This window comes from Phoenix dactylifera, chromosome 1, assembly GCF_051530095.1.
Source record: "Phoenix dactylifera cultivar Ajwa chromosome 1, Ajwa_hap1_PhDact_Kaust_v1.1, whole genome shotgun sequence".
Classification (NCBI taxonomy): domain Eukaryota; kingdom Viridiplantae; phylum Streptophyta; class Magnoliopsida; order Arecales; family Arecaceae; genus Phoenix; species Phoenix dactylifera.
Window position 1 is genome coordinate 1,949,416 of NC_143190.1, and position 12,760 is coordinate 1,962,175.

The 12,760-nt window shown below is 38.0% G+C and overlaps 1 protein-coding gene across 2 annotated transcripts in view; it reads left to right on the forward strand.

Moving 5' to 3' along the window:
- The first annotated feature begins 2,318 nt into the window (after positions 1 to 2,318).
- The window catches only part of LOC103705726 (Tetratricopeptide repeat (TPR)-like superfamily protein), a 42,198-nt gene continuing 31,756 nt past the window's right edge, over positions 2,319 to 12,760 (forward strand). Inside the window, exons 1-6 of one of the 2 annotated variants that reach the window (XM_017842411.5) lie at positions 2,319 to 2,580; positions 4,082 to 4,394; positions 4,476 to 4,570; positions 7,620 to 7,719; positions 12,198 to 12,302; positions 12,474 to 12,636. In XM_017842411.5, the coding sequence (XP_017697900.4) occupies positions 4,211 to 4,394; positions 4,476 to 4,570; positions 7,620 to 7,719; positions 12,198 to 12,302; positions 12,474 to 12,636 (647 nt within the window). In that variant the 5' untranslated portion in view covers positions 2,319 to 2,580; positions 4,082 to 4,210. Of the gene's footprint in view, positions 2,581 to 4,081; positions 4,395 to 4,475; positions 4,571 to 7,619; positions 7,720 to 12,197; positions 12,303 to 12,473; positions 12,637 to 12,760 lie in introns of those variants that run through there. The other variant, XM_088716629.2, reaches the window with a different exon arrangement.

Genomic DNA, 12,760 nt, shown 5'->3' on the forward strand with positions numbered 1-12,760 from the left:
GATCATTAAGGGCAACCACAAGGAACCATACTATTGAAGCTTTCCAACCATCCTCAGGTGCTCAGGCGATCTCCCATCTTTTCTTTGCTGATGACTCTTTATTACTTGCTAAGGCATTAATAACAAATGCAGTAGTCCTATGGAAGATTATGGAGGATTATCGTGTTGCTTCAAGCCAGAATATGAATCAGTAGAAATCAGCGATTCGATTTCGCCCGAAGATCAAGCTTGTATTGAAAGATGCCATCAAAAAATCTTTGTGGGCGGATGAACAGGAAGGAGTATGGAAATACTTAGGTTTTCCAATTACAAGTAAAAGATTCTAGAGGCTTATATGCAGGGAAATGGAATAGAGCATCAGGAAAGATTGGATAGTTGGAAGTTTAATGTTTCTCTATGATGGGCAGAATAACTTTGCTCAAGTTAGTGTTTTCTTCTATTCCAACATAACAAATACTATTATTCCTAGGACTTCTCTGCAGAAAATGGAGCAAATTTTTAAAAATGTCATTTAGGGTGACTAGGGAGAGCAAAGAAGGGTGCACCTTGTGGCATGGGATAAGGTAATGCGACCGCTATAGGATGGAGGATTGGGAATCCAATCTTTCACTGTAAGAAAGGAAGCAATGTGGACTAAACATACAATAAAATATATTCTTGAACCAGATAATATTTGGGGCTCACTGATGAGAGCCAAATATGGAATGCAAGCTTTGTTCCCCTAAAATCTACCAGGCTGCAATTGCTCTAGTTTTAGGAAAGAGATCTGCTATTTTGCTCCAATGCTGTGGTCTAAAATCCGATGGATAATTAGTGATGGTCGAATAGTTGGTGTGCAACATGATGCATGGATAATTAATTTCTTTTTGGTAGCATGGCCCACTCATATGAATCAAGAAGCCTTGGAGAACATGAAGGTAAAGGATCTCCTCATTCCAAGTGAGAAATGCCGGAACTCCTCTCTTATAAACCAATTATTTGGGGATCACTTGGCAAATAAGATTGTCTATTGCCATTCCTTATCATAATGTGCCAATAAAATGATGTGGGGATTGGATTGTAGCTCTAAAGTTCGGGCTAGAGATCTCCACAAGCTCCTTAAGGGTTCTCCAAGCAATGGGAGAGATAGTTCTTGGGGCCTGGAAGTGTGTTGTACACCTGAGAGTGGCGTTATTCTTATGGAAATTAGTGTAGGACGAATCCCTTGTAGAGGAGTTCTAATCAGAAGGGGGTTGAATATTATTTCTTATTGTAACTGTTGTTTTACAGAAGAGGAGACGATAGCATGTTCTTTTCTAGTGCTCAAAAGCAAGATAGATATGGCAATTGTTAGATATTCCTCTTATACGTATTATGGATCCTTCTCCTGCTAAAGTATTCATTGAATTTTGTAAGCCCAATAGGAATAGATCCAATGAAAGACTCTTATATAGTAGGGCTGCATATATTGCATATAATATCTGGCTTGAGAGAAATAGCCATATATTTAAGAATAATGATAATTCCCCCAAGGTTTGTTGTTGAAAGAGCCTCCATCCAAGCTACAAAGGTTATTGACCTAATTATTGTTGGAAAACCTTTGATTGCTCGAGACATCTGAGACTCCACTTTAGCACATGCTTCTTATTAGATGATTTATATTATTTGGGAGTTTCTACCTTCAAGCTTTCACTTTGTGTAATGCCTAGCCCAGCCTTTGGGTCATTGGCAGAGCATAGCCCAAAGGTCTGCTACTAAACAACTAAGATGCTGCCTTATTGAATAGTAGAAAAAAATAGAATTTTTTGCATGGATACCTTTCTAAAAATTCAAATTTGTGTGAATACCTTTTTAAAATTTATATTTATTTTTGTATCCTCATAAAACATTATTTTTGCACAAATGCATCTAATATAATGGTTTTTCTAACACCGTTATTAAAAACCATATTTATTTTAAATAAAATAAAATAAAAATTTAAAATTATTTTTTGTCCTCCATCGCGATCATCTTATAAATATTTCTTTTTGCACATCTATCCATTTAAGGGTATTCCAGTTATTTTAATTTGAAACTGTTAATTTTTTAATGGCGTTAGATGATATGGGTATATATGTAAAAATAAGAATAGAAAAAAGGATAGGACAGCAAAATAAGTGTTTTACAATGAGATATATATATATATATATATATATATATATATATATATATATATATATATATATATATATAGGTATATATATATATATAGGTATATATATATATATAGGTATATATAAATTTGGAAGGATATTGATGTAAAATTGGATATTTAGGAGGATATTCATGAAAAAAAATCTAAAAAAATAAAATAAAACAAAGAAGGGGCGGATGCCGCAGATCCCCTGTTCGACGTAGAGAAGGCGGCGAACTCCGCCCTCTCCTCAAACTCCGAACGGTAGGGGGATTTCACTACCTATAAAACCCTGGCATAGCCACCCGAGAAGAATAGCACCAAAAGCTCTTTCTTCCTCTCTTCGTTTCTTCTGTCTCTATTTTCTTGCTCGTGGTGCCCTGTTAATGAGCTTGTTGTGCCATCGCCAAGTCCTTGCCGGAGATGAGGTAAGCACCATCTCTTTTTTCTTGAAAATTTTCCCCTTCATGATTTCTATCAAGAGGAGCAATTCTTGGTTTGAATCCCTGCGAGAAATTGTTGGATTATTCCAATTTTAGAGCTCTCCTATTCCATAGATCCATCAATTTCTTCGCTATATTCGAAGTCGGCCGCCTCTAACTCTTCTCTGACCATCTCTCCTTGACGAAGAATTATTGCACATCCCTAGCCCCAGATTTCCTTAGTTTGGTTATCGGACTTTATACCAGCCAAACCCATTCCAACGCTCCAATTGCTCAGCATATTAAGGCTAGGTTGCGTTTAATGAATCGAGCCCACTAAATAACTAGACACCAGCAGTCCTCCCATTCTCCCCTACCGGTGGACGTTGTGGGCCGCCCCTATAATGCCGGCCGAAGCGCGGATGAAGGCCCGATCTTTAGAACCCTCCCTCATCTTTTCTCTCCACCGATCCCGCGTCTCTTCTCCGACTTTTTGATTCCTAGATTGCGTTTAAGCTGCCTTCCAAAAAAGTTATTGGGAACATTTTTTGGTCTTGGGTTTCAATTCCTTGTAAAAATTGATCTCTTCCAGTTTTTTGCTGCAAGGGAAGTCCCAGATCTCGGTTTGGAGGTACCAATTTAATATGGCACTCTGTAGTGATCGAGGAATTTGAATCTAGAGTTTGATTGCAAGTCATGACTTCCGTTGTTGTTTAGATGGTGAATTCTGCCATCTTTATAGGTTTTCTTGAACTAATGAGTGTAAATATCGGCAGCCATATTGTACTGGAAGGATAGATTTCTGCAATGTATTGTATTCTTTGTGCATTTGGTGGCTTTGGGAGAATGTTATTTTCAAAAGCTTTGTCTGGACTAAACCAGAGTTGATGCTTTTCTATTTGTTCATCATGTGATCTATTTTATGTTCTAAATAGTAGGAGATGAACTGTTATCATGCTACTTACTCAAGTCTGTAGCTTGCTGTTGATTTTGCATGACTAATGATGTGTAAATTTTCATGCTGTTACATGCATATTTGAACTTAACTACTACTGGATCATGTCTCGGGAAAAGAAAATGTCAAATTGAAATTATTCATGGCATAATTTCTTTTGTGTAATGCTTAAAAAATTTTAATTGCTGGGAAAGTTGAACCAATATCATGCTATAACATGGTACATTGATAGTGATGTCTAAATGGTAGCACTGTCCACCACCACTATATATTGGTATTCAAGCATCGAATGACCTCCCCAGTTTCAAGGAATGACATTTTCCTATTTTAATTTGGAATTTATTGTCTGATGTAGCTCGAATTGTAGGGCTTATAAGTATCAGTTATGCACATAGAATTATTGCATTATTATGTGCTTTCTACTTAGGACTATTTGCTTATTCTGTATTTTGTCCCTGGGCAATCACTCTCTCCATGTGCATTATGCACACCTGCACATTATTGAATACTATGCATATCATTTGCTTATAGTTTGCTTTGTCCTAATCACAGGTATAGATTGAGAGTTTATTGCTGAATACCTGTTAATACTATGATGATACACCATTGAAAAGAGTTGGTTATTACCGTTACCTGCTTAGACAGTAGATAGCAGAGGCATCTGTTCTGAGAGAAAGCCTGATGTCACTGCCTTCAGAAAATAAGATGGATCTAGTAAATTCATTTTTGGGAAGATTGCTTCTGGAAGAGCTAACTCCTGTTGTCATGGTCCTCTCAACTCCTCTTGCTGAAGATGCTTGCCAAAAGAATGGACTAAATTTTGTTGAGATGCTTCTCCCATTCTCTCTGTTTAACAAAATTGATGGTAGGGAAATAGTATTTTATTTCATTCCGTGAAACATTTTTGGCACCAGAAATTTCATTTTGCTGTAAATTTCTTGTTCAGTACCTGTTCGTACTGCGAGTGATCAACCTTACAGGCTGCAGATGTTCAAGCTACGACTAGTTTATGCTTCTGACATATGCCAGCAAAATTATGAGGTAATGTTTTAATCACTACGTAGATTAAATATGAAGTTATTGTATTGTTTAAAATTTTAAATCTTGATTGGAGATCGAGTCTTGCTTTTGATTGAAGTAAAAAACCCATATGCATTCATATTGTTATTCTTCTCATTGTTATATTTCTATAGAATAGAATGTTCTGTTTCCATTCTTAGGTAGGTGGTGCAGTTGCAAATTCAGCGCTAGCCCTTGTACTGTTTATAGATATACTAACTTCAGATATCTAGGTAAAAGTCCCACATTGTTATTAGCAGAAAATATGACTGGAACCATAGTCAGCGGAACCGTCCCGAACCAGGCGGTTGGGGCATACCAAGCCGTACCGACGGTGGACCGGGATGATTCCGGCGACCGAAACGAAATAAAAGTCGATAGAGGAGGAGAAGGAAATAGAGGAACAAAGAGAGAGAGAGCGAGTGGGGGAGGGAGGGAGAGGGAGAGGAAGGAAGAGAGAGGGCTGCGGAGGAATGGGGTCCCCTGTTTCGAACAAAACAAGGGAACCGGAGCGGAGCCCCTCTTCCGCACAGCTCCGCTGGACCTCCGCTGGCCTCCGCCATGCTCGTTCTCTCTCCCTCCCTCTCTCCCCCTTCTCTCTCTCTTTTCCGTTCCCCTGTTCTCCCTCTTCCATGCCTTCTTTACTGTGTTGGTACGGGCCTGGCATGAAACGGTATGGGGGCGTACCGACCCGTGCCGTCGGGCAACCGGTTCGGGCCCCGGTTCCGACACAACAGACATTGGCTGGAACTTTATCATGTAGAAGATGGGAGCAACCAGGGGATTTGAAGTGAGAACATGGAGAGTTCTTAGGAATGACAGTTTCCATGTTTATGGTTTAAGGAATACAACAAACTAAAGCAGGGATGCTCATGACTCTTCTTGTGAAGTTGTGCAATTTCACAGATACTGGTTGCTGCCATTGTGGTGCAGAAATGAAGTGTCAGTTGGTTCTGAGGGACAAGAAGATTCTTTGACTTATAAAAATGGTTGAGCAATAGATGCGAGGCCTGGAAGTCTTGAATAGGCTTAGAGTGGGACAACTGAAGTCAAATACACTTTTGTAGGCTACTGCGACAATGTATACCACTAAGCTTGCGAAAAAATTGTTGTAGGAATATTAGAAGATAAGATTTATAATCCTGCGAATGTATTGTACCTTTCTTTTTCTTATTTGATCTTCTATCTTGCATAGGACAACTAGTGTTTGATTTCTCTGGATTTATGAGTACAACATTTGCCATTTATTTTGTCGATCAATTTTTATTTTAGGTAAATACCATTTTCTTCTTTAAAAAAGTCTTCTAAGTCATTAGGAGTGCATGTTGGAAGTTGGGACCTTATTCTTGTTCCCTCATGTCAGCACATAACTAAGTTGTTACATTTTAATTTCTTTTCCAATTATTTTGTAGTTTATTCTAATTTTAGTTCCATGATTGTGTAGGGAAACATGATTATCTTCGGGTCTATGATGTCATATTATTCTTTATATAAAACCACATTGTTGCAGTGCAATTGCCATTCTCATCCTTATTTAATTCTTCATGTGTTGCATGACAACAATACTAGTTTTACTGCATTTAACATATTTAACATATTTAACATTACTCTTTTGAGCTATACTAATCTTTTTCACTAGGGGTGGCAATTTAAGACCCAACTCACCAATTGACCTGTTTTAAGTAGGTTCGGGTTATAAACAAGTAATCCATCTAGACCTATTTATTAAATAGGTCGGGTTCAGATTTAGACCTTTGAGTCTTTGACACACTCATTTGACTTGTTTAATAATTGGTCAGGTTATGGCTTGACCTCTTTAACCCGTTTGAAACTTGTTTGACCCATTTAAAACCTACTTAACCCATTTTATGCATGTTTAATTTGACCGACGTAACTTGTTTAACCTGTTTAAACCTATGTAAACCTTTAAAAATCCACTTAACTTGTTTAACCTGTTTAATATGATTAACCTGTTGAATAAACAGGTAATGTGGGATAGGTTGGGTTACCTGGTTAATAACAAGTTTGGGTTGGGATCGGGATTTTTACATATTTAGGGCCTATTTGGATATTCCTATAGGATTTTGCTGAAAATTCTGTAGGAATCAGGCTTGTTGGCCCATCTAGCTTGCATTTTCTAAAATACCATCTAAACCTAGCCTAGATCTTAGCCTTCGGGCTGCAAGAACCAAAAAAAAAAGACCTATAAGGCTTTTTTCTGACAGGATTTGGGCTAGGTGGTGTTTAGTTGATACATGGCCATGCTTAAATGGATAGCTCAATCCATGAATCCTATAGGATTTTTAGACCAATCATGTAGGAAGATTCAAACAGGCCCTTAATAAATAGGTCGGTTTTAGGTGAAATTTTTTTGAGCCGACACGAATTCGATCCGACTAGACCCAATTGCCACCTTGTATTTATTGCTTAAATTGTTATGAAGCATAAGCATTTATGCGAAGCCTTTATCATTTATTTATTGTGTGAATCATGGTCGGCGTAACTGTCCCGAATCGGGCGGTTCCGCTCGTTCCGAGCTGATCGGTGGCTCGCCGCTACGGTTCGACCTGTAAAAATGGCATGCTGCTGGATCCGGAGAAGAAGAAGAAGAGAGAGAGCGAGTGGGAGAGGGAGGGAGAAGAGGCGGCCGGACCTCTATTTTCTTCGAAACAGGGGAACCGACCGCGGCCTCGGCTGCTGCGGCCTCTGCCGCCCCCCTGCGGCCCTCCGCTGGCGTCTGCCGTCTCTCCTTCTTCCTCCCTCTCCCACTTGTTCTCTCTTTCTTTTCTCCTTCTACGGCTCCGGCAGTGTGCCCTCTCTCGGCACTGGCCCGACACAGCCTATACCGAGTTGTCTCACCGGGGAACTGGTACGGTGCCAGTTGTGTCTATGAAAGAAACAATTTTTCATGTTGATAAGTTAAAAAAAGCATGAATATGTGATGCAATAGTTTATTGTTGGTGAATTACATGCAAAAACTGAATGTGACTTTTGTTGTCCTCTGATATTGACTCTGACTTTTTAAAATCAGGCTGCAGAAGAGCATTTGAAGAAGGTGGTTTGTGATGCCAGTGAAAATACACTACCTGATTTGCTTTCTGATCCACCACAACTTGAAACCATACTCAGCAGTGAGATAACATACCTTTTGCTAGCATCTATCCACTTATTTTGTTGAAATTGAATTTTTATTTTTATGGCTGTCTAAGAAGCATTACATAAACTTCTTTACTTACAATGCAGATGAAGGTTGACAACAGACAAATGGGATATGCACATGTGAATTAAAACTTCCTTTACACTTGGGAAGATTAATAAATACAACTTTGACTATATAGTGAAAAAACTTGATAGGCATGTGTTATGTAGTGCAGTAGTACTGCTTAAGCAAAAGACCTACCGTTGTTAGAGCTTCTTTATGCAACCATTGTGCATTACACATGTTGAAGGTTTTGCCCTTCATTTGCTAGATCAGAGGATATCCAAAGTATTTGTCCTAGGGATGATGGGGGCATGGTATAGATGGATTTCTTCTGATTTATGAATTTGGGAAGGTTAAGGGTGAAGGGATGGATGAGTTACTAATAGGTGGGATTAAAGAGATGGAGATAGCTTTGTAAGGATGTTGGATGTGAAGAAAAAGAAGGGATTATGTTAATAGCTTCAACGTGCAGATGTGCAAAGCTCTATCATCATCGCTACTCCTAGTTGTAAGGAGATACTTTATGAGCTATGATAAAATTGGACTAGAATTTAGATCAATTTTGATTATAAAATATATAAAAGGATGCTTGGCTAGGTGTTGTGACTTGTCTTTCCTTTTTTTTTAAAAAAAATTGCATTGGACCTTTGTACAGTCAGGTGGACTATCAACTTTGTGTTCTTTGAGAATATAATGAAATTCTTATGTTCATCATTCTCGTGACTTATTAGGGCCTTTAATTTTTTAAGGTTTGATTCCACCTTTGACAAAGTGTATCATAGTGCGGTTATTTCTCTCCTGCTATCTCAATTGTTTGAATCATTGAAGGCTTGAAGTCTCATTCTCTATACATTTTTTGTGGGAATTTTAGATAATAGGGAAAGCAAGGTTTAGCAAAAGCATATGCTGATTCATAGACTTCAAAAGGTCTCTAGTCTCTAAAGTTCTTGGATGCACTACTTAAAGTGTCTATGTGGCTTTTCTTTTGCCACCTATGCTTTCATTCTTTTTGTAGGTAATCCTTAAAGCTCGCAAGTTCCTTTGTATTATGATATTTTACACTTACAATTTGACCTAGCAATTAATTAAAAAGCATCTAATCAGCAAAAGGAAAAAAAGAAGACAAAATGATTCATATTCTGCCCTGTAGGGTCATCTAAGAAGACGATTTTCTTTCCTCAATGAATGGCTATGTAAAGGATTAAGAACCTTGCTTTGTGTATTTGTTTGAACAACTTAAAGTGCAAATATTTGTAAATGCAAATTTGACACTCAAGGCCAACCATTTAAATTCTTGTACTTGTATAGATTTCTTGTTTAAACTAGAACATTCCTTTTTGATTAGGTTTGCCATGGTTTATTACCTTGGTTCCGTTGTGTTGAGAGAGAGAGAGAGAGTTGGTACAATTCATGGACTTAGTTTATGAAGCAAGGTATGTCGTCTCGGTATCGGGCTTTGCACCGGTGCCACCTTGTTACTATGTCGGTTCGGTACGCTCGGTACGGGTGCCGATTCGGCATACCGAGTGTTGATACACTTTCTGTACCGCATACCAGTACCGAACCGAAATGGTAGGGTATGCACGGTACCAAATCCGTATCATTCGGTTCGGTTCGGTACGGCATACCTTACTATGAAGCTTGCACTAAGTGGGGAACCATGAGCTAGCCCCTTGGTTTTCACATGAATGATCAACCCTCTTGTGCTGCTGACATGAAAGGAGCCAGGCCTTGTAATACGTTAAATCGCTAGTAGGTTTAACTCGTTGCGAGCACATGTGTAAAGGTCTATCTTGGAAATCTAGGCCGACTTTGACCACTTGAAAATGTAGCAGGGATTATGAAAGTTTGATGTCATTCCTTTCATATTTTAAGCTTATGGAACCACAAAAGTTGCTCAAATTGGGATTCCAGTTATACGGTAAATAATTGTGTGACTGGTTAACTCATATGTAATAGTTCTAATGAGATCTTATATGGTTATTTGCATCTTAGAGACTTGATTGATCCATCCAAGTCCATCCGAGTGTAATATTTTAGTCTCCTTGCCTTTGCTGCCATATCTTTTAAAGTAATGGCCTTTCTTCTTTGCCGTTCCTTTAAGTGGAACCTCTTTCTCAATATTCCTTTTGTTACATGTTGGATCTTGATATACAGCAAATTTTCTGCAAGTGTTGTCAATGTTTATTTTTCAAAGAATTTTAACCATGAGAATAAGTCGACGCTATAATTTTTGCTCAAGAGTTCTCAATCAGAAACCAACCCAAGAGCTTGGTTTTTTTCCCTGGAAAGGTTAGGATTCCATTGATTGCTAGGAGTTGCTAGGTTGAGGCAGCATAAATGTAAGATTTGTTTTTTCTATTTCATTCTTCATAGCTATATCTGGTGTTCTAGTCAATTCTCCATCTATCTATTGCAGGGACATACCTTCTAGGCCAAGGTCCGCAGAACCGGCCTGAACTATCCAGTTCAGGTGTTGTACGGAGCTAAACTAGTGCAGAACTGGGTCGGTTCGGCTATGAAAAATGGGACCACCCTCTGAACTGCTCCGAACCGGACGGTTTGGAGCGAAACCGGTGTGAACCGAGCAGTTCGCATCGGTCCAAACCAGTTTGGTTCCCCTCTTGTTTTAAGTAATGGGAAGGCCTAAGAAGGCTTCTCAGGCCCTTCCTTTTCATTTTTTTCAACTCCTCCCTATTCACCAAAAATACGCCAATTTTAACGATTCAAGAAGGATTTAATCCAAAACAAGGTACGATAGCTCTCCTCTACCTCATTTCCTCCATTTTTTTCAATGTCGAGAAAATTCCAAAATAAGGGGAGGTTATGCTATGTTGTAGATATATAGATGATCCACACAATCCCGCTAAAATTTTTAATTTTTTTTACATATAATTTTTTTTAAATGAAAAAAATATGTTTTTGGATTAAAAATTAATAAATAAATAAAATTCAAAAAATAATTGTAAAATCTCGCAAGGGTACGACTGCTATAGGAGACGGGCTTTTCGAGGTTGTTCAGGACACGATGTAGATGCAGATGATCTCACATGTGGAGTAGGATTTATAGTCGTATCAGGTTCCGAGTTGTATGCTAGACCCTATTACCTGTAGCCAAAGGCAGCTTATGATTCATACGGATACGGATATGGATATAGTGTGTTTGAGGCATCGTCTTCCGGTGGCTACTACTCTACACAGCCTAGAGCATCTTATAGGTCGGATTTTGCTTCCAGCATATTCGGATGGGCCTCTCCACAGCTGTATTATCAGCCAGAGGACACTTTCGAGAGCCAGAGCTTTAGTAAGAGATTCGAGACTGGCTATAATCTAGAGCACATTCCTTATGGGATGAGCGTATAGGACTGCAATGCTGCTTGGTTAGAGGGATGGTTGATGTGCGTCCCGATTATGTTAATGATCCGGATATTTACGAGAGACATTGCCACTCGACAAGATTTTAGATATCGGTATGTATATTGTACTTTAAAATATAATATAATGGATTATATCATTTTTTGTTTTGTATCTCACTAATTAATTTTAGGATATTTCATGTTGCTTCTTTTAGCATGCAAAGCATTCTAGAAACAAAAATTATACTTAAAATTATTTTATCTTTACATCACTCTAAAACATCAAGAGGCATCATTTAGGATGTATTGGGATGATAGAAACATAAAAAAACATCAAGAAACATCAAATTATACCAAAAATCATTGAAAAATTGAAAAAAAAATTGATTACCATTAATTCAAACTTTAAAAAAAATATTTAAAAAAATTGGTGTTTCGGTTTCGAATCGGCACGCCACCCGTACCATGTGTCTGTATGGTACCGAACTGGCATGCCACCTGTACCGTGTGTATGTACGGTACTGAACCAGTACGCCACTTGTACCGTGTGGATGTACGGTACCGAGCCGGTATGCCACTCGTACCGTATGTCGGTACGGTACTGAACCGGTCGCCAACTAGTATGAGTTTTGGTACTGGTTCGGCGGACCTTGTTCTAAGCAAATTTTTTTTTTTTCAAATTGCTATATAGGAAAGTTTTCTGAAAAAACTTTTGTTTGTTTATCTGTTTTATAATCCCAATTGATTTCAATAAATGTGTTACATGGGTTTTACTGTATTGCATGGTTTCAATGCTATTGTAATAGTGTCTGTTTCTGACATGCAGTCTACTGAAATTGCTTAATTGAAGGATGCACTTAGTAAATTGATCCATGATCTTTCAGCTAAATGTTTTTTTTTTGGGGGTACATATTGAGCTAGGTGTTTAAGATGAACTTACTGTCATGTGGTGGAAGAATATTCTTTTATAAGAAAATTGATGTTGGAAAATTATGGGCACAACTAAACAAACTCATTCTTGTGTCTGATATTTTCTGATATTTGTGTGCAGAATCTGTATCTCACTTATGCCCATCATGGATTCAGACCTTTAATAAAGAGCTTATACGGATTCTGTCCTTTTCAGAGCATGAAACTTTTGACCACCCAGTGGCATGTAAGTTCTGAAACTTGTCTTCATTTTTAATAAATGATGCATATACTTATTAATTAGAGCATTGTGACTGTACTATGATCTATGACCCTCTATTTTATCATTTTTTGATGTATTGGTTTATGTTGTATTCTCACTTATGTGCATGGATCATGAATGTGAATTGATGTGCAGGTCTTTTAGTCGTGTCATCAAAGGATGAACAACCTATCAACAGATTTGTTGATCTTTTCAACACAGATCAGTTGCCCTCTCTTCTGAATGATGGCGCTATGGATCCCAAGATATTGAAACATTATCTGTTACTGCACGATAACCAAGATGGCACTGCAGAAAAGTATTTTTGTTTATTCCTTTTATAGATTATGGTTTATCTGCCTGAACTATGTCACTGAACCTGTTATTCTTTTCTTAATAAGCCTTGTATGAGCTATTGTAAACAATGCACTTAATATATTCAC